Genomic DNA, 22,474 nt, shown 5'->3' on the forward strand with positions numbered 1-22,474 from the left:
TAATATCATTAATAATTATATTGTCAAACTGACTTTATATTAGCTTGTCACTTAACTTAAAATTTTTGTCCATTCCATTCTTTTTAATGTTGACTTTTTATTAGTTTCCAAATTGACTTATGGCTTTATTTGGCCAAACTTTGGGCCGGGATGCCAAAAACGCTTTTGAAAAAAATGGCCAAACACAATCTTTTTTTAATACTAACAAAATGATTCTCAAATATTTGGCCAAACACAAAAATGATAAACTCCAAAGTATCTTGTAGAATAAAATAAATTTATGCCTGTAGCCTGTGGGAGAATCTAACAATTTTACATTTCTCTAAAAACAAAAACAAAAAAAATTGCTTTAACTGCTATTTAAAAGCACTTTTTTTTTTTTTAATCAAAGCCCTCTATTTTCTGTTTAAATTTTTTCTTTCTTAAATGGAGAAAAGTAAAGTTACTTGATATCATTGTAATTTTGGAAGAAAATGCTGAAAGAAACTTAAGTATTCAGAATTTTAGAGCATATAAGGAATTGTATCCAATTTACTCTTTTTTCTTATGATTTATTAAATTAGGCTACGTGTACCAAAACAAAGGATACAACTTTGAAAATGCTAATATATATAAGGGAAAAGAGAGACATGTAATCGTAACAATCATGAAAGTTAGTATTTCAGAGAAAGAAAAATAGAAGCAAACAGAATAGCATAACACAAAATAAGCTTTATTTGTACAGTGCTCTTAAGATAGTGAATAATGCCGAAAAAATTCTTATACATTCGTAATACATTTAGTCATTCCTTGCCCAACTGATTTGGCAGAACTCTTATATACATTTAAGTTATCTGTCATACTTGTTCATTTTAGAAATATTCATTTCGCATTTGTGAGCTACTTGTATACATAATATCTATGGAAACTTTAGATTCCTTAATTACATCTGTGACAAAAGATAAATGTGTAATGTTAATTGTAAACAAAAACAAATAATAATAATAATAATAATAAAGCATGAAAATATACCTTGACAATTTTGTAAAACTCCTTTATATATTTCAGTCCTCCATTGTGCTTGTTTATTTTTCAAATATCCATTTCGCATTTGTGATATATTTGTATACATCATATCTATGGAAACATCAGATTCCTTAGTTACACATACGTGACAAAAGATAAACGTGTAATGTTAATTATAAACAAAAACAAAATAATAATAATAATAATAATAATAAAGTTAAATTATGTATGAAATATACCTTGACAATTTGGTAAAACTCCTTTGTATATTTCGGTCCTCCAATGTGCTTGTTTATTTTTCAAATATCCATTTCGCATTTGTGATATATTTGTATACATCATATCTATGGAAACATCAGATTCCTTAGTTACACATACGTGACAAAAGATAAACGTGTAATGTTAATTGTAAACAAAAACAAAATAATAATAATAATAAAGTTAAATTATGTATGAAATATACCTTGACAATTTGGCAAAACTCCTTTGTATATTTCTAAGCTCCATTGTGCTTGTTTATTTTTCAATTATCCATTTCGTATTTGTGAGATATTTGTATATATCATATCTATGGAACCTTCGTAATCCTTGGTTACATCTGTAACAAAAGATAAATGTAAAGTTAATTGTAAGTAAATAAATAATATAATAAAATTAAATCAAGCATAAAAATATACCTTGACAACTATCCAGAGAAATTTAATATGCATAACCTATAATATTTTATCCATTGTAGAAATCTGTATGACAAAAAAATTATATATTAAGATATAAGCGTACAAAAACTCTAAACAAATACTCATAAACATGTACGAAAGAGGACTTATTTTGATGTTATTAGCTTTTCACTTGACTTATCTTATTGCTCTTTATTTTCTGTTTATCAAAATTACAATGTAGATAAATATTATTATTTCTTACTCTTGAAATTTTATTTATTTGTAAACCTTTATTTTTTTCCGGAATTCTATTATTTAAAATTTTTAATGATAATAATTTTGATATTTTTTCTTTATTTTGTCTTTTAGATTAAGTCAGTTTTTTTCTCTAATTCTCCTATGTCTATATTTTTCTCTAATTCTCCTACGTCTATATTTTTTTCCACTACAATATTTTAATTAGGTTTCCCAGTAATTGTTTCACCTATGATCCAAAAAATGTTACGTATTATTGTGATTCCAAATTTGTTCAAAGTATAAATAGAGAAGCTTTTTTTTATTTTTATTTTATCATAAAATCTTTTAGTAATATTTTTAGTTAATTTTAGTTTAGTATTGTATGCAATAAGCAATTGTTTTGAATTTCCTATTTGTGAAACTTAATTATATTTTATAATTTTGTTTCGTTGGTTGACAATTTCTTATTTTTAATCTTTTATTTGTTTTCTACTTTATCTATTAAAAGTTCAGTTAAATGATCTTATTCATAGGATAACTTTTCTCGTGCCAATTTAAAATACTTTCTCAATTCAAGTTCAAATAAGTGTTATCCAAATATATGTATACAAAAAAATATTGATATATTTTTCATTTTTACCTAATTAAAGAGGGAAAGACATATTTAGGTTATCATGTTATGGAATATGTGATACACAGACCACAAACACTTTAATCTTCCATTGAAGCAAAAAGAGCAGCATAAGACCATCTAAACTTACTTTTGCTTTGCAAAATAATATTTCAATACTTAAGAAACGTAAGGCAAAGAAAAATTACTACCAAACTTTAATGGCAACATAGGCCATCTCTCTCACACCAACTGCAGGACTTAAAACTGCTTTGCAAAACTTAGTCTATACACCTTTTTTATTGTTTCCTAGATCAAACAAAAATTTGTAGGAGAACGTCAATAATTAAATAACAGGAAAAGTAAGAATTAAAGAGTTTTATGCCTCAAATCCTTACCTATATTTAGCCGTAAAGGAATATTTGAACATGCTTCAGAGATTGACTCAACAAAGCCAGCAAATAATCAACATCAACCTTGCAGTTTGTTGTTAAAAATAGAATGTGAGAATAATATCCCAAATAAAGAAGAAAAGAAGAAACTGAAATGTGAACTATGATTAAATAAACAGAGAATTCTGAGCAGGATTCATTTTTTTTTTTAAATCCTTCAGTGAATATGCTTTGTTCTCTCTGTGTATTGTGTTCATGTGTATCGTACATAAATGTTTTTGTGCACGTGATGGCTTATAGTTATTTGTGTGAGCATGGTGCAGATTAAGGGGGAAATGGGGAAGTGGGAGTTGGACGTGGGTTCATGGTGGGTTAGGATTAATTGTCTTTTTTGTTATTTCCCTAAAGTAAAGCTCGATATGAATTTTTTATAAAAAGTGTAAAAACAATAACTAATTATCCTGATTTGGTGGAACCAAATTGTTCTTGCGTTTCTCTTTTTCGCATTATTAACTTTACCACTCGGTAACTTCTCAATTTTTTTAAATTCAAATTCAAAACAATAATTAAAATAATTCAAAACAGTAAATAAAGTAATTCAAATTCAAAACAATAACTAAAGTAACTAATTAACTAACTTTTGTCCTAAGACTATCCTCTTTTTAATAATATATACATATAGATATAGAGCATTATTTACGGAAGAGCATTCATAACATTATTTAAACGAGAATTTAGGACTCCATTGTGATTCATGGAACAGTAGTTTCAACCGCACAGATGTTTCCTTGACAAAATATTTTAATTTAATTAATTTTAATTAACAATAACTACTAACTAATTATTAACTAATTAACCACTTTTTGTCCTAAAACTATCCTCTTTTTAATAATATATACATATAGATATAGAGCATTATTTACGGAAGAGCATTCATAACAGATTATTTAAACAGAATTTAGGACTCCATTGTGATTCATGGAACAGTAGTTTCAACCGCACAGATGTTTCCTTGACAAAATATTTTAATTTAATTAATTTTAATTAACAATAACTACTAACTAATTATTAACTAATTAACCACTTTTTGTCCTAAAACTATCCTCTTTTTAATAATATATAGATTACACTATTTCTTTTCCTAAGATTCGGGAGAGAAGTAAATGATTGATGCATCGTCAAGTAGTATCAATTGATAATTATTAGCACAATCATTCTGCATGACCCTAATGCAAAAGTAATTTACGTTTGTTACTAAGTACGGACGTACCTAATAAGGATATTGCTGGGCTATTTCCTAATTAAGCTAGCGTAATCAACTTTAGTTTTCAAATATATATATATTTTTTAAATAAATGCTGGAACTACACTGGGAATTAGATTAATACGTTAACCAGCCATTCTTTTTGGGTTAAAAATTGGTTGTATATATGTACAACTTAAAGGAAAAAAATTACATGAACGTGTGGCAAATTCGTTCCCAAAAACACAAAATGAAAAATTGCGAAAGAGAAAGGTCTAAAACTGTACTAACTAAGAAGTTGGTGGTATGGTTTTTGATCCCGGCAATTTGCAGGATTGCCCTTCGCTAGGGGTGGTCTTTAATTTTTTACCCCTCAAAATGACGGTCTTTAAATTTTGTCCTTCCTACAGTAAATTACTACATTTTTTTATTTTTTTTTTATTTTTTTTAATGAAATTTATGCTCAACCTACAACCTTGGATTATTAGGCGAAGGGCAAAACTTAAAGACCACTAATTTGAACGACAAAAATTAAAGACCACCCCAAATGAGGGACAATCTCCGCAAAAAAAAAGTTTTGATCCGATAGGTACTAGTTTTATAACTTAAATAGCAGTACAACACTTTCGAGATTGAAGCCCATCAAATAAAAGGGAAGTTACACATTTTTTCGCTCAACTAAAAAATATTACATTCACTAGTCAATATACATTATTATATACTAGTTATATATATATATATATATATATATATATATATATATATATATATATTATAAATTTGTCAGCTATTTTCTGAATAGATGGCTATTTAAGTTTAATTTTTCTTGTGAAAATGGCACCAAAACATGTAATGAAGGGACTATATTAATAGTTCAGGCTCTTCAATCCAAAGTCCATTATATTTCATTGGGCCCAAAATATGAGATTAACTCTAAAAACAAAGTTTCCGGGCCTCCTTTGTCGTTGGGCTCTCCATTTAGGGACATGTGACCGATGGCTGATATACGCGAATGTTCCTTTCCTCTATTTAGATTTTGTCCGTATTTTTAAAGACCGTGCAAATATAATTTTGGGGAATTGCAAATTTCAGACAACCTTAGGCTCGGGTTTAATGCTTGTTCATATATTTCTCAATCTTACAGATAAAAATATTTGATTTTCGTCTAACTTACAAAATTTTAGACTGTGATCAAACGTTTTCTCATAGGATTTTCAGTTTATTAAAAGAGATCTTTGATACAAAAGGTCCACAAGTTTCAAGAAAAAATAACATTTACTAAACAACAGTCTCAAAATGTGAAAACTAGTGAAAATTATTTACTACACCAAGAAAATGATTTATACTTGGTGAGAAGCAGACAGTAAGCAGAGATTGTGCGGAAGTATCAACGCACAGATTTACTATTTTGGCACGGTTTTCTTGTTATAATTCGTTTCATTTCTCTGACATATTAGAACAGACATAAGATATAACATTGGGAATTTTTTTTTCTTTCTGTAGCTTAAGGGGCAAACTGTTTATATCGTATTTTAAAAAAAGGCTAAACCTATCGATAGACACCTGTGGTCGTCCACTTCTTTCACTTGAACACCTCAAGTGTCCCTTGTTCCATTTAGACACTTGAGGTAGGGCTAGACTGTATTATTTAGACACTTTTTGTACAATTAGTCAAATATATAGAGTGAGTGTAACACACTCGCTAATGACGTGTATAAATGGCGAATTAAATGAAAACATGTGGCATATATACCAAAAATAATTATTAAAAAATAAAATATGAGTAGAAAAATTATTTTAAAACAGCCCCTCTCACCCACCCACCCTCTTTCTTCTTCTTCTTCTTCCCGATAAATTCCCACCCCAGCCCCTTCGACTCTTCCTCATCTCCATTGTTGAATCGAATTTGGCTAATATGTTCTCCATCTCCTTCCTTGAATAACTTTTCCCTAAAAATGGTGGGAGTAAATAACGAGATTGGTGAAAAGTTGGCCAAAATTAGTAGATATACACAAGAATCTTATGTTCTTTGTTCTCTTGTTAATGGAGATTTCAAAGATTCAAGTAAAGGGGAAAAGTTTTGGAGAAGGGCGAGACAAAGTGTAACACCCAAAGACCTTTAACCTATGCTTTGACCATGATCCTAGACTTAGAAAACCAGATAAAGAATGTGGGAATTTAAAATTTCCTCTTCAGTTGTAAGATGTTGGTTTACGTCCATGAGCCTATATTTCAAGTCGTAAATGGCGGTGCCAAAGATTTCTGAGCATTCTGGAATTTGACACTTAGAGGTTACATCATTAAATACGGACCGTATTTCAAAATACGGCCTGTATTTCAAAATTTATTTGGAATTTGGTAAAACTTCTTTGATGAAAGTTGTAGAGCTTTGAAATAACTTTCCAACGGTATATTATGGGGTCAAACGGACATCCGTAAAAGAGTTATGGCCATTTTATCAAGAGACACGGTGCAGAAGTCCCATACAGAATACGGACCGTATTTCAAAATACGGCCAGTATTTAACTGAGTGTAAAATTTAATTTTTTCAGAACAGTATATATTCGTCCATATCAGTTCAAATCATTATTTTTCATTCCTTCAAGCCCTAGAACGACCTCCTACCCTCTTCCATCATCAAGAACACCAAGGTAAGCCTACTCTAATTATTCCAACTCAAATCTAACATGTAATTTAATAATCTAATCAAGAAATCATTGTTCCTAATCTAGGGTTTTCAAGAAAACTCATCTCAAGGTTCAAGAATCAAGATTTAGGAAATCTTCTCCAAAACTCTAAGTCTTTAATTCAAGTTTTGGAGCAATTAAGGTATGTAGAACTTCCATCCACATGTGGGAATCTCTACGTTCTTCCCCATGCTGCGTTTCTTGATATCCATGAAGCTCAAATCCTAGGGCATTAAACCCAACATATTAGTGGCCCGTATTTATGTACATGAATTTTGTATCTATATTCGTTATTGTATTCCTAATATTCCATTACGGTTATTAGGAACCCTAGCTTAATCCATGAATCATGAATTCTTCCTCACGCGTGTTCTCAAGATGTTTATATGAAACTTTATGATTTTATCTAGCAAGTTACAAGCATGTTTTCAAGTCAATTATATATATATAATTATGAACTATTGTTATTACTCATGAATCAAGAACATGTTTGCAAGACTATGACAAGTTATCTTATGAAACCATATTACAAGATATTTCATGAAACCATGTTACAAGTTATTTCGTGAAATCATGAATACAAGTTATTTACAAGTTATTTCACGATAATCATGGGCTTCTTAGACAACTATATCATGTTCATGTTTTTGGGATTTGCTTAGTTAACCTAAGGCTCGATAGCTCCGAAACTACGTAGCCACCGTAGGATAAGGGTTGTCGAAGGAAGCAACACCTTCATTATGCAGTTTGATCCTTACATGCTTATTATTACTTAAATCTCATATCCCTAGCAAGGTGTGAGTGTTCTCTGGTAGGACGCAAGTACCGATCATGTTGTCGGTTATATACTATAGCATTCCCCACGTTACAAGCGATTTTATATACATGTATTTCCATTGATTTTTGTTTTCGACTTTACCCACGTTTCATGCTCATGTTCAAGTTACATTCGATTTCGACATGTCCTATACCTATCTTGTGCCATGTTCTTCATTTCAAAGTTTTACATACTAGTACTATTCACCATGTACTAACGTCCCTTTTGTTCGGGGCCCGCACTTCGACGGTGCGGATATTTGTTTCGAGCATACACACAACGATGGCAGATCGGCTGGGCGATTATCACTTTATTGGTGAGCCCCACTCCTCTCGGGGTTCACATGGAGTTTGCATTAGTATTCGCTATGGTAGTCCGTGGCCATGTCGCGGTAGTTAGTATTCGAGACATGTTTTAGAGGTTTCATAGATGTATGTTGGTTCACGAGTCGCTTGTGTTTTCGTAGCTTGCGTACTATTACGTTTTCATGATTTTTTCACGCTATGAGATAATTTCAAGACTTTATTCCGCAAATTACATTTTCGTGATTCATTTAAATTGCATCATATAGAGTATATTGTTTTGATGCCCATGTTGACAATCAAGCCATGAGGTTCGCTCGGACACATGCAAGCAAGACCCGAGTGCCGTGTTACGCCCAGGCCATGGTTCGGGGCGTGACACAAAGCGGGTCCCAAAAAACTAAAAAAATAACAGGATCATAGAATCTTAAGTTCTTCTTTTTCTTGTTAATGGAGATTTCTTCTAGAAGGTAGTGGTTTAAGGTGGAGGAAAGGTTGGAAGGAGAGAGAAGGAAGAATAAAAGATTAAAAATTGTAAAATTTAAGGTCTTCGCGCGCCTGTTTGCTGTGCAATTCACCCAAGTTGCCAGGTTAACAAGAAGTGTCTAAATGACACAGCCTAACCCTACCCCCACTGCCTAAATGGAACGAGGAAACTTGAGGTGTTCCAAGTGAAAGAAGTGGACGACGCGGTGCCGGTGATGGGGGTTTTGCCTTAAAAAGAAATATATATTTGGGTTATCCTTTCCCCTCACATTACAGACCAAGAGAGTAGTAATTTGAAATAGGATAGGCTAATGATCAATTACTCAATTTCTAAATCATAAAACCGTGCCATGCTAAGTTAATTATGCAGCTTTCTTGGTGCCTATAGTTCCAAGACAGTAAAAGAAAATGTTTATTAGAAAGTTTTATTGGATTATATCATTGGCAGATAGCAAAGCGACGTGCATCTTCATTGTATTTGTCACAATCATTGTTAAATTGCCGAGATTTCCTAGGAGTTCAATTGAGAATTAGAACTTTGTGTTACCATAACAGAACAAGACTTCACTACTATAAATTCATTGCTCCCTCTAAGTAATATTTCATCCACAACATTCAAATACAAATATATTAGAATCAATAAAAAGATATATATCAGGTCGTGAAAAATGGCATTGACATTCAATTGGAAGCTTGGGTTTGCAGTTCTACTAGTGTTGTCAATGTGTGCTTCTCAAGCCACATCTCGAGACTTGTACGAAGCCTCGATGGTCCAGAAACACGAGCAATGGATGGATAGCGTTGGACGGGTGTACAAAGATGATGCAGAGAAGGCAAAAAGATTCAAAATATTCAAGGACAATGTTGAGTACATTGAATTTGTCAACAAGGCTGGGACTCGACCTTACAAATTAGGCATTAACGAATTTGCTGATTTAACAAATAAAGAATTTACAGCCAGTCGCAATGGATACAAAATGTCTTCTCATCAATCGTTGTCAATCACATCATTTAAGTACGAAAATGTGACTGCTCCAGCTACCATGGATTGGAGTACAAAAGGTGCGGTTACTGGAATTAAAGACCAAGGGGATTGTGGTAAGCTAAAACAAATTAGACATGTTTATAAATCATAATCTTATTTTAATGAATTTGCAACGCTATAATGTTATCGTCTAACAATAATGCAGCATGTTGCTGGGCATTTTCCGCGGTTGCTGCTACAGAAGGAATCAATAAAATTAAGACCGGTAATTTGATCTCTTTATCAGAACAAGAACTGGTGGATTGTGACACAGGTTCGGATATGGGATGTGACGGAGGTTATATTTATGATGCTTTTGAGTTCATTATCAAGAACCAGGGGCTTACTACTGAATCCAATTACCCATACGAGGGAATCGATGGTACTTGCAAAATAAGCAAAGAGTCCGATCATGCAGCCAAGATCACAGGTTATGAAGACGTTCCATATAACAGTGAATCAGCTTTGCTAAAAGCAGTTGCAAATCAACCAGTATCCGTGGCAATTGATGCTAGTGGATCAGATTTTCACTTCTATTCGAGCGGTGTTTTTACTGGAGAATGTGGAACTACGTTGGATCATGCTGTTACGGCAGTTGGTTATGGGGAGAGTAATGATGGTACTAAATATTGGTTAGTGAAGAATTCCTGGGGAACGAGTTGGGGCGAGAATGGTTACATAAGAATGCAAAGAGACGTCGATGCTGAGGAAGGACTTTGTGGAATTGCTATGCAAGCTTCTTATCCAAATGCTTAATTAAATGGCCTAAAAGTCTACTAACAATAGAGTCTGATGTATGTTACAAAGACTATTATTTGCTGTTGATTATTCTGTAAAGTTCATTGATGTTCACCTAATAATAACATAGTCATATGTATGCTACAAACTCTGCAGTTTGTACATTTTAAGTGTTGAATAAAAGCTAATTTGAATGTAAAAAGATTGGCATCATGAAGTTCTGTTTTATAGTTGCCTGTTAAACTTGCATTTCCATATTATATTGTATCATGGTAGTATGAGATACTTCACGCGAATTGCCTAATTGATATATGATCTCAGGTTATCTTTTTTTTTTTTTTTTTTTTTTTTTCCCCTTCAAGGTTTTGTTCAAAGTAAGACATCAAATAGTTTCTCTGTCATTCAGATTCAAATTGGTTTCTAAACCCAAAAAAAATCTTAATCGTATTGCTAGAGTAAACATGACATTCAATTTGGACCCCGTGACGCATTTTAATCAAATCCCTCTTAAACTATATCTCATCCTAATTACCCCGTGATTTGACTTTTTATAATTATTACCCCCTCAAACAATAATTGGTCCTAGTTCTTTTCTATAATTCAAGTGAATTTAAATGAGGTTTAGCGCATGAGAATGTAAAATAATAACCACATCATATTAATGTGATGTGTAAAAATATCTAAAATACTATTTTCTTTTATATTTACCATTCCAACGGTTACTTCCTTATCTCCTTTCACATATCTTCTCTATACCTACATTAAAATACAACTACCAATTTTTCCTTCTTTTCCCATTTTTTCTTTTGAGGTGTAATGATTATGAAAAAGCCAAGTACATGGAATAATTAGGACCTATTATTATTTGAGATCGTAACAATTATAGAAAAGCCGAGTGCAAGGGGTAATTAGGATCAAGTATAGTTCAAGGGATCTGAATGAAACGCATCAAATTCAGGGACAGTCCCGTTTGTTTATACAAAATTTTCACTTTTTTTTCAAGAAAAGAAAAAAAAAAGGTTAATACAACCAGAGGTTGATCTAGGATTTGAAGGCAGGTGCCATAATTTTCTTTAATGTACATCTTGTTAGGAACGTGTATTTGGGTCGGGTCCGTCTTTTTTGAGTTTATTCGGTTCAACTTAATAGGCCTTTTTTTATTTGCAAATATGAAATTACATCTCAAAAATCAAGAAACGAACATAATTAGCATCTTAAACAAGGAATCACACCCATTAAGTAAAATCAACATTTTCACCAAGGAACTTACATCTTTTATGTATATTAAAAAATGAACTTGCACAAGTAACATAACATCTTCAATAAGGGAATTACACCAATCAAAATAAGAAAAACAATAGAAAAACTCTTCAATAGGTAAATTACACCCTATAAGTAAATGTAGAATTAGATAACTACAAGTTCTCAAAATAAATCATAAATTTCATGTTTTTGCTAAGCAATGCTTACGATATTTCCATCACAATTTAAGTAATAAAGTGATTTAAATTGAATTTAACAATTATAGAAATGCACGAATTTTTATAACTCTTCGTCCATTTTTATTTATCCACTATACTAAAATAGATGTCTACTTTTAAATGTAAGTTGTATAGTTTGAAAACCCAAGACATAATTTACACCTATTTTACCCTTATTATTAAGTACTCAAATTCATTTCTCATTTTATTTATTGCTTATTAAGAGTGTCCCAAGTCAAATATAGACAAGTAAACACGGACGGAGGGAATAATCAACAAAAGAAATTATAAGAAGATTGACTTTTGATCTCAATCCAAAATTCTCATTCAGACCCAAGTTTTTCGATATAAACTCACATATTTGAGATTAAGAGAAATGCTTAATTTAAGGGATTTTGAACTTTCTATTTTGTGTGTTCTCGCTAGAGATCACAAATAAAATAATAGAATAGAAGAAAGACAATATAAATAATAAAAAGATAAATAGAAAATTGGGAGAGCCGAAAAGGAAAATGACCGGTACAAATGAACTAAAAAGCACAAAGAAAAACGGAGTTAAAACGTTCAAGATAGATTTAAATTTTTGTCTACGTACCATGGTACCTTTGTCTAATTTATGCATTTTAGGGATGACAAGATCAAATATTTAATCTAATTTAAGCAAATTGAAACATAGGTATATAAAAAATTGATCAATCTAGGGAGTGCCATGCTACCTCCACCCTAAAGGGTGGATCCGCCCCCGAATATAACGTTTGGTTATACATTAAACTGACTTTTAAAATTTTATTGAAGGTAAGTTTCACGTTTGAAAAAAAATGATTTTGATCAGATTTTCATGTAATTTTTCTATTAAGTTATAAATGTTTTTTCAAGTTGAACACATGTCTAAGTACAATTCAATTTTTAAATACTTTCTTTTTAACTTTTTTTTCCAAACACTGCTTCTTTCAAATATCACATCTTATCCAAAAATAAATCCAGTTTACTTGCGACCCATCGTAAATCAAGTAATGAGATAGCCATAAAAAAATGAAATTTTTACTTGGTATAACTTTTTCTAAGAGGTAATTATTGATAATAACTATCTTTTTTGTTTATATTTAGTAGCATACATGATTTTGAATTACCATTTGTAATACACCAAAATACATAAAGTTGGAAATTAGGTAAAAATAGAGTTTATATGTGCATGAGGCTTTCACCCCCGCCTAGGTTCGAACTGGTCAACAACATTTCTTTTTGGTTCCGTCAAATACATATGACGAAAATACACTCAAAATACAATGAAGAAGTTAGAAAAAATATGTAAGAAAAGTAATGTCAAATGCTATGTTACGGTTCGAACCCAAGGTGGAAAGAGAGTTTCGTTCAAATACACGCGAATACATAAAATACACAGCTTTTACTTAAAAATAAGCTATGAATTATAGTTTGGAAAATGATAGCTATTAAAGGTAGCACGTGATGCAGTTGACAAGTTGCCACTTGGTCGTGGACCAGCCACTCAAATAGCATCAGCATCAGAATAACTCACAACTAGCAACGTGCTAAGGTTAGAAGCACAATACTTTTCCGTCTCAAATTATGTGTCGTTTTTCTTTTTACACATTCTTAAGAAAAAATATTAATTAAGAGTGTTTTATGACTATTTTATCTATATTTACTTTATTTATGTTTTATCTTCCGATAATTTGGGTGTTTATAGTCTTCAAAAAACTATTACTATTAAAGGTAAAATGAAAAAAATAATTAATTTTTTCTTGAACTTTAAAATAATAAATAATGTCAGACATCTATTTTTCGAAATCACGAAAAATAATTTAAGACGGAGGGATTAATAGATTTTCTTGAATTTTCATCTCTTGATGTCAGGATGTTGTGCTCTAGTGAATTTGAGCATATAATCCAAAAATTTAAGGGTATAATTTGGAGTAATTCAAGACCATTTATCCTTTTAGAAATCCTTAGACAAGGACGAGAGATAATATATTGCTCCATCTGTTTACTGAAACTTATCCTTTATGGATTTTACACTCTCCGTAAGAGATAACAAATGAAGTATATATTTTTACATATATCTATGATTATTAGCATTTTCAAAAGTTTTGAGGAATGAGTAGTTAATATTAAGGTAAAATAATAGAAAAAAGAGATTACTTTCTCTTGATATGCTAAAATGGACAGGTAAAAGTGAAAATTTATTTTTAGTGTAATGAACAGGAAGAGTATTTTTTCCACTCTGACGATCTGAGGGGGCTAAATTAGGCTTAACAAGCTAATGAGCGAACCTGAAATAATGTTAGTGACTCGATTGCCTGAATTTAGAGAAACATAAAGAAGGCCCGAGCATAGAACACGACCAAGGAAAGTAATTATGCAAATGGAATCACCAAAGTTTGATTCTGATACCATTTAAAAAAAATCTAGACATCCAACACAAAATGTTAAGACAATGAGTGGTGGAGCTCATGATAAGCTCCTTTAGGCTTATACAACGAGAAACAAGTGTAAATCCAACATATAGTTGACTCTCTATCTCAATTTATATCATACACTTTTATTTTTAATTTATCCCTAAATGAATCATACATTTTTATAGTTAAAAATAATTTAACTTAAAACTTTCTGTCAGACAAATACCTATCACTTGTCTAACGGGAAAATATACCACTATTGCCAAAATGACTCATCTCAATTTAATAAAAGAAGTTGGGGCCACTAGTGCAATCATTTTGAGTGCAATCACTAAATAGAGGTATGTAATTCGTTAATAAGCTTATGTACCATTTTGGCATTTGGGTGATTTGTTTAATAATAAAAAAAAAAAATGGAGAAGATTTTTATCACAACACCCATTTTATTGGACTCTGTTATATGCCAACGTCCCCTCTTCTCTCTGTCTCTTTCCCCTCCGGTAAAATCACTCTCTCTTTCTGACATATTGTTATATTTTGGATTTAATCTCAACCTGATTAACTCTTATTATTTGTTAATTTTTCATTTATGTTGTTGTGAGATATTCATTTTATTTTGTTTTCTTTTAATTCTCATTTTTCTTTTCCATTTGAGTATTTGTTTTGTATTTTGCATTTTCCTTAGAATTTTCCTCTTGTAATAACTCACATTTATAGTTTCGTTTGCTCGATTGATGATAAAAGCCTAAAAGGAGTCCGATGAATAGATTAGTATCTACCAAAGTAAAAAAGTAAAATAAAAAAATAGAAAGCAAAGTTGTGTTGTGCGATATGAAGAAAGGAGTCATTTGATTATCCAAAAGAAATGCAATTTTTCTTTTGGAATTTTATTTTTTAAATCCTCGCCTTTTTGAACTTTTGGTAGTTTTCTAGAAAGCTACTCCTGATTCGACATGTCTTTGTTATGTGTATCTTCACTTTTTTGAGATTTCAACCAAATAGGCTTTCTACATATGCATAGTTTAAAACAACAATTTTTATCAGCGGTTGCGAAGAACGAAACTTACTCTTTCTGTCCCAATTTATGTGGCACCATTTGACTTGACACGGACTTTAAGAAAGAAAGGAAGACTTTTGAAATTTGTGATCCAAAATAGCCTTAGATATTTGTGTGGCTGTAAATAATCTATTAGAAGTTGAATTGTTTCTAAATATAGAAAGTCAGAGGGACTACATGTTTACATTGGCTTTATTACTGTTTGAATTGATAGCCTTGTTTTTTGGTCAGCATTACTCCTGGTCATGATTACTTCAACTTGCCCCAATTAGTAACTTATTTATCGTGTGGTTACTAAATGCAGTTTCAACATACTCGGTGCAGTGTTAAAGCAACTTATAGTCATTCAGGTGAGGAAATAAAAAAACATCAAACTTGTTGTGTATTTGTGAAATACTGCTGCTTGATACTGCTCCCTCTGTTTTAGTTTGTTTGTCTTACTTTCTTTTTTAGTCTGTTTCAAAAAGAATGTCACTTTCCTTTTATTGACAACTCTTTCGTTCCAACTTTCCACATGACATGTTTAAGACGACAAGATTAAAGGGCATTTTGGTACGTTCGACATATCTTTAATTTAAGACCTCAAGATTCAAAAGTCTTTCTTTACTTTCTTAAACTCTGTGCAAGTCAAAACCAGGCAAACAAATTGAAACGGAGGGAGTAGTAATTTTGGAGGATGAAAAGATCCCGTCCAAAAATGGTTGGACACCTTGATTTCCATACATAAATGTATCAATGTATCTAGAAGTCTAGAAGAACAAGTCTATTAATGGCTCATTTGCCTTAGCTACGTGAATGAGTGAAATTTAAGAAATTGTGCCAGCTACTTGCCACATGACTGCAAAATGTTTATATGTTGCAAATGAATCTCATGGCATAAGTTGTTTATGATTGGTTTGGGGAAACCAGGCTTGGCCATTGATCTCCTCCTTAGGGAAACAACTCAAAAAGAAATAGCATGTATGAATGGTTTTCTGTATATTGCCGATGTTTCATATTGGCAAAAAAAAGTGCAGGGAAAGTTTAAGTTGCTACAGGAAGATTTTTCCTTGTCAATAGCTCCCACATCTCTTTCATCTCACCAGACTGGTGGTTACTGTTTCAGTCTCGTGTTTAAAATTTGTGAAGTTTAGTTATGTTTCCTTATGATGTGTTCTTTTGCTTTGAATTAACGGAACACCGGTCATGCTTTTGTAATGCTTGCTTTCACATATATCACTCTGAGATCTTGTTATTTTCTTGGGGAATTGTTGATCACTCCCTTTGTCTCCTGTTTCTCTCTGTCTTTTATTTGATATAGATGTTACTTCGCAGGGGAATGTCACACCTTTCTATACTCTTCTTTTTGAATATTGGGTCGTGCATGTTTTTTAATCTGAAACATGTAGATGTTGTTCTTTTGGTAGTTTTTTTGTTCATTCCATCTCAGTGTGTGCTATTTCAATAATCGTAAAAATCGATCATGCTTGCACATGCAGCTATGGACGTCTCTGGAGGTCAAAGTGTGTATCCTTTACACCGTTGCAAAACTATACATCTGGTTTGTCACTGGTCTTTCCTGTCTTAGCTAAGTGTGCAAATTTGCTGTGAAGATATTCAAAGAATAATTTTGATCCTTCCTAGTTAAGATTTTTTGGTACTGATAAGAGTTTTGGACTATATTGACTCCAACAATGTAGGTGAGGCATGCTCAGGGGATTCACAATGTGGAAGGAGAAAAGGACCACAGTGCCTACCGATCTCCACACCTTTTTGATGCACACCTTACTCCTCTTGGCTGGCAGCAGGTGATAAATAGTTAGACATGGCTACCTTTCTGTCTAATTGCTAACAGAAAATATTTGCTTGGACAAATATTTATAGATAAGGAATGTGTCTAGTAGTAGGTGTCTTTTAGGTGAGAATCGTCTTTCTTTCCAAAGACAATGGGGGACTTCAAGAAACTGCATTTTGTTGAAGTCTTTCCCACTGTCCTTTTCCTGGCTTATGAATCTTTAATTTAGAAGTGTTATCCATAATAGAGTCCGACTACAACGACTGAATTGATTATCTTCATGCATAAGGATAGAAACAGTCACTTGACCATTTTTTCTGCCAAGGAACTTAGGTTTTGTGATTTCGAAAATCTCATTTGGTACTATTTCAGGTAGACAATCTACGGAAACATGTTCACGCGTCTGGAATTTCTAAGAAGGTGGAACTAGTTGTCACTTCTCCTCTATTGAGGTACACACTATGTTTTATATCTTGGTATCGATAATCGGTGACATCTTTGTTTTTCTTCTCATACGTTATGAAAGTTTCATCTCATTTTTTGGATCATGTGCGCAATCTTATGCTTTTGAGGTGGCTCTGGTGATGGATGTTTAAAGCATCACTGAATTTCTTGAATAATCATTCTTTTGTTGAACTTTACATAATGATATTATATGTCTTGAGCCTAGTGAGACCAGAGCTGGGCTGTTTCTAGGTTATTTGGCTTACATGAGAAATACAATTCTTTTTTGCATGCGTATCCCAGCATTATTCTATGAGATCATTTCCCTTATATTTTTTTAAGTGATAACATTTCTGGCGAGAGGGAGTAGTTGGGGTTTTTCAGGACAGTCGAAGGTAGCAGGTCATTTTATTTTAAGAGGTCTGCCTGCGTATGACGACTTAGATCATGCTTTCTCTATCTGTTCTGGATTTGATAGCTGCAATTATCTATTTTCTAACCTGCAACTTTGGTGGTCTTGCATTGTAGGTGTATGCAAACAGCAGTTGGAGTTTTTGGTGGAGAAGGATACACAGATGGAATAGATGTTCCCCCACTCATGGTGACAGATGCAGGAAACAGTAACCATCCAGCAATTTCAAGTTTAAATTGCCCTCCCTTCATTGCGGTGGAGGGTTGTCGTGAACACTTGGTAATGTCATCCTAGTTACCTGACATAAGACTGTCAGTCTTCTTTATCCTTTTTCTGCCTTTGTATTTGTTTCTTCTATCTTTTCTTTCATGCAGATGAATGAATCTAATGATCTCACGAGTGTTTCCTCCTAAAAGCTACCTCCCTTCCACGATTGTTTTCCAGTCTTTAATGTTGATTTAAGTTTGTGCTTTCTTCTTGTCAAAAACTGATTTGTTTTTTGGTCTCTCTTACACACACTCACTCGCACACTATCTCTCTATCTGTCTTTCTTTGTTTTTTGCATACAGTGTTTGTAATCATGAATATAATCTTTTTTTCCTTCAAGATCTGGAAATTTTGTTTTGGTGCCTAGAGATTGCAAACACGAGTACCATTTGTTGGCAGGAAAAGCATAACTCCTTTGCTTCTATTTTCTTTCTTTAGCATGACAATTTTTCTTTGGGAGGTAGAGGAGTTTGGGATGCAGATTGACTGTGTTTATGCAGTTCTTTGGTATCAACAAAGTCTGAAATGTCTAGAGACTAGAAGTACCAAATTGTTACGAAAACGTTTTCTTATAAAAAGTTCATCAAGAATTGATAAACCTCGTGTTTCTGTTGTGGATTTTGGAACAAAAATTATGCAGTTCTGTCATAGTGTTAATTCATCTGTAATAATGCATTTCAATTATGTGAAATGATTTAAAAAAAGTTGAAGTATTTGAGCTGTCTCTTGGCGTGAGAGTCCTCCGTGGTGTCTTGCTAATTGTTACTGAAGACTAGTATTGACATTCAAAATTACCTCACATAGAGGGGATATATAGAAGCGAAAAAGAGGTGGTTAATATGACGAAAGATTATGGCAATGAGTTGCTTTAGTGCTGCCTTTTCTTTTAGGGGTATATTTCCTTGTAAAGCATCTTGGTAAGCTTGGTATCATCGATTGACAACTTATCTTCTTCGTTTCTTTTATTCACATCGATGTTTGTGACCCTTTTCATTTGGTATACTCTTACAACTTGTTAGCCTTCATAAATCCCTGATTAATTTGTCTAGATCAAGATTGATATATATTTCATCATACTCAATAGCGATGTCAATAGCTAGATTAATACGTTAATCATATCTCATCATGTTCATGCTTACCCATTGGTTTTGTGATGACTAAATATCAGAAAAGGAACTACCTGAAGTTTATCCTGTCAATAATTGATGCAAAATAAGGGAAAGCCCTATTGCATATACATTGCTTGGCATTTGATGAGGATGCGGCATGGTCATTCTCTTGAGTTACTTTGAACAACTTGGTGGCTTGTTTCCCTTATGTTCCACTTAGTCTTCGACCTCTATTCCATTTAGGTTGACCTTTGAATAGAACGTTATACTAATAGGTGGAGAAGTGTTTTAACTACTAGTTTGAAATTTGATTTTAGTGTAATAGTGTGTTGGTAAGATGTCAAATAAAGTTTAGAATGATCTAAAGTAATTTTCTTATATTAGTTTGAATTGTTGAAGGGGGGGAATTTTTTCCATTTAAGCAAGAGGTCAACTCTTTTGGGGATGGACCAAAAAGGAAAGGCCCGGTGTTGTTGGGATGAACGGAGGTTATTATAAAAGAATTGTAGAAATTCACTTTTCTAATGTTAGCATACGAGAAGTTTATCTGTTTTATGTGTTGCAAAATGCAGGGAGTTCATTGGTGTGATAAGAGGAGAAGCATTAGCGAATACAAGCCTCTATTCCCTGCAGTTGATTTTTCCTTGGCAAGTATTTTGGCTCTAGTATATTTGGAAAATACTCAGGCTAGCTATAGTTTTTTGGAATGATTTGCCTGCTGCAGCATACTTAAGAGTTTTCTCGTTGAACAAGGTTCACGTTGATTTTTCCAGATTGAATCTGATGATGACGTTCTCTGGGTGCCTGATATTAGAGAGTTAAATGAAGACGTTGCTTCCAGAGGAATGGAGTTCTTCAAGTGGTAAGTGTTGGTATGTCATAAAGAATGCAAGAATGATCTTAGTGATCTTCAGATCTTTGTGTCCATATTTGAGTTTTTATGACAAATCTAAGTGAACAAGACAAGTGCAGTAAGGTGTCGGTATGTCCAGGAATTCAACTACCTGGGAGTAGTTTCACTAATGCTGTTAACAATCAGTAATATCATGCCTAGGTCAGTATGAAGTTAAGAGGGTTTTCTGGAACCAGTTATTGATGCTGGTCAAGCTTGCTTCTTTGAATTTACTAGTCGCTAGCATCTCTGTTAACTCCTTCCTTTGGCTTCTTGATGTCATATATTTGGATAGATGATATCAGTATTGTTTCGCATAATTTGCAAACACTGCTTCAGTTTACCCGGGAGTGTGTGATTTTGTTAAAGAATTTATCTTGAATAAGATTACAAATAATTTTCTCTCAAATAAGGCTATAAGGAAAATTGATCTACTGGAAGTGTCACTGTTCAATCAAGGTTTCCTGAAACAGATTCCAATGTCTTGTTTGCCATCATATGTTCCCCCTAACAAATTTATTGTGGTACCTACAGGCTGTGGACACGGAAGGAGAAGGAGATTGCTATTGTGACACACAGTGGATTCTTGACCCATACACTCAGTGCATTTGGTAATGATTGTCATCCAGATGTGAAGAATGAGATAGGCAGACGGTAAGTTCTCAACTCGATGGTGAACCAATATGCTGGAAATTGGTTTAATCACATTCGAACTTCAATTCTTGAACTAACATCAAATAAGTCAATACATGTTAGATGCCTGATGGAACTCTAAACTATTGCCCAACGACGACAAACATAGGGAAATACGTATAAGGACTGAACTTGACTGCAATTTTATCTCTCTGGTCTGCCTTATGCATCCAGATATAAAAGGGCCATCTTTCTACTAATTGACGCCTCTGTCTCGCAAGGACATGTAGTAAGTCATAGAATCTGGTTGTTAATCAATTTCGTCTTATTGACTACGGCGGTTATCTTCATGCTACTCATTAATTTCCTTCCTGTAGCTTAATACGGATCAGCATCATTTCCTCCCATCTCCCTTTCCTGTGACTTCCTTTGTTGAATGTTTAAGAGAGGTAGACACATGCATATATCTATATCTGGGGGTTTTGTTTTGCCCTAAAATAGCACAAGTTTCAACTGGTTTGGTAGAATAGCTAAAAGGTGTATTTGTTTCCTTTGGGGTTTTGATTTTCCCTACAATAACTCAAGCGTCAACCCATTATATCAGCTTTTGATAGGGCAGCTAAAATTATGTTTGCAGTTGACTCTCCATTTTGAGACACAGCACATTGTTTCAGCATTTTCCTTGTGATGAATTATTATACTGAAAGGTGGTAACTGCTTTAATCTTTTGATGATGTTCTCATACCTCATTTGCAGATACGAGAACTGTGAACTTCGGTCCATGGTTATCGTTGACAGAAGGTTTGTGTTTCTAAAACTTCTGACCAATCTATCTCCATATTTTTGGATTGTTGCTGACTTTGCCACTCTGCAGCATGATTGGATCAGATTCTTCAGCAACTGATTATCCAGGAAAAATTCCAAGTGGAGTAGATGCGCCAAGTGACAATACATGTATTGATCATCCAGATGGATTGCCACACTGATGATATTCCAAGCAACGGCCATAAAAAATGTTTGAGTTTGGGTTGCTTTAGGATTCTGTCAAAGTAATGTATTGGATCATCTCATTTGGAGCAAATTGTGGCTGACTCCAAATATATCATATTCTTGAACAAAGTAGACTAATCCAAATTTATTGGTAAGGTACAAGCAACAGTTTCGATGCCTTACAATTAGTAGCAAGTATTTGTTGTAGTAGTCCAATCACATTTCATACACATACGATATAAGTCATCTTTTTTCGCAATTGAGAAGTACTGGGGTTTCAGACTTTCAGGTATTCATGCTCCCAGTTACCGTCTGGTGGAGATTTTGCAATCCATCTAGTACTGTTCACTCTTTGCATTTTTACCTTCCTATGGTTGAAATCTGATTATATGACTGTGAAGTGTAAACTCCAGCCTGCAAGAATGTAAACTATTCCTTTTTTATATGCTGGTTAACAATGTAAATGTTGCCGGCGCTTCCCAAAATGATTGTCTATGTAGTAAATTACGAATTGGTACTTATGCTGGTTCGCCTAACTGATATTGTAGAACTTTCCAAAGAATTTTTTTAATGTGTGTCTCACACAACACATTAGTTGTGTGAAGCTTCTTTTTGTGAGATAAAACGGTGGGCCTAGAATTTGTTTATCTTGCTTTGGTAGCGAGTTATCTGGTTCTGTTGGCAATAAATATGGAGTTGATATTTCCGAAAATGATTTGGTGTGATGCCGGATAAAAACGGATGTTTAAAACGAAACCCCTATTTTGGGGTACTCTTTAATTTTTGTCCCTCAAATCG

General features: G+C 33.0%; 2 protein-coding genes and 1 long non-coding RNA gene across 4 annotated transcripts; 2 read left to right on the top strand and 1 right to left on the bottom strand.

The window, feature by feature from the left end:
* Window positions 1-574: 574 nt before the first annotated feature.
* Window positions 575-2,808, bottom strand: LOC132035359 (uncharacterized). The gene is made up of 6 exons (XR_009409225.1): window positions 2,724-2,808; window positions 1,683-1,745; window positions 1,469-1,603; window positions 1,245-1,349; window positions 1,012-1,116; window positions 575-928 (listed from the first exon to the last, which is right to left on the bottom strand). It is a non-coding gene; the product is annotated as an uncharacterized LOC132035359 (long non-coding RNA).
* A 5,946-nt stretch (window positions 2,809-8,754) lies between these two features.
* On the top strand, window positions 8,755-10,390 carry LOC132035360 (senescence-specific cysteine protease SAG39-like). Its single transcript, XM_059425614.1, has 2 exons — window positions 8,755-9,536; window positions 9,629-10,390. The coding sequence occupies exons 1-2, from the start codon at window positions 9,107-9,109 to the stop codon at window positions 10,216-10,218; spliced, it is 1,020 nt and encodes a 339-aa protein (XP_059281597.1). The 5' UTR covers window positions 8,755-9,106; the 3' UTR covers window positions 10,219-10,390.
* A 4,007-nt stretch (window positions 10,391-14,397) lies between these two features.
* On the top strand, window positions 14,398-21,968 carry LOC132033569 (phosphoglycerate mutase-like protein 1). Of its 2 annotated transcripts, none has more exons than XM_059423577.1 (11): window positions 14,398-14,439; window positions 15,460-15,505; window positions 16,634-16,695; window positions 16,835-16,942; window positions 17,302-17,381; window positions 17,902-18,064; window positions 19,734-19,808; window positions 19,935-20,023; window positions 20,588-20,707; window positions 21,443-21,487; window positions 21,561-21,968. In XM_059423577.1, the coding sequence occupies exons 3-11, from the start codon at window positions 16,636-16,638 to the stop codon at window positions 21,670-21,672; spliced, it is 852 nt and encodes a 283-aa protein (XP_059279560.1). In that variant the 5' UTR covers window positions 14,398-14,439; window positions 15,460-15,505; window positions 16,634-16,635; the 3' UTR covers window positions 21,673-21,968. The 2 variants fall into 2 exon arrangements, with proteins under 2 accessions (XP_059279560.1, XP_059279559.1); XM_059423576.1 differs by lacking the exon at window positions 14,398-14,439 and adding an exon at window positions 14,472-14,598.
* Window positions 21,969-22,474: the final 506 nt, after the last annotated feature.

Source organism: Lycium ferocissimum, chromosome 10 (genome assembly GCF_029784015.1).
Source record: "Lycium ferocissimum isolate CSIRO_LF1 chromosome 10, AGI_CSIRO_Lferr_CH_V1, whole genome shotgun sequence".
NCBI lineage: Eukaryota > Viridiplantae > Streptophyta > Magnoliopsida > Solanales > Solanaceae > Lycium > Lycium ferocissimum.

Bases quoted from the DNA above. Each gene is read 5' to 3' on its own strand.
- LOC132035360 (XM_059425614.1), top strand. From the start codon at position 9,107: ATGGCATTGACATTCAATTGGAAGCTTGGGTTTGCAGTTCTACTAGTG. The intron at 9,537-9,628 runs GTAAGCTAAAAC...ACAATAATGCAG, and splicing joins TAAAGACCAAGGGGATTGTG to CATGTTGCTGGGCATTTTCC.
- LOC132033569 (XM_059423576.1), top strand. From the start codon at position 14,512: ATGGAGAAGATTTTTATCACAACACCCATTTTATTGGACTCTGTTATA. The intron at 15,506-16,633 runs GTGAGGAAATAA...TTGCACATGCAG, and splicing joins AGCAACTTATAGTCATTCAG to CTATGGACGTCTCTGGAGGT. The intron at 17,382-17,901 runs GTACACACTATG...CTTGCATTGTAG, and splicing joins GTCACTTCTCCTCTATTGAG to GTGTATGCAAACAGCAGTTG.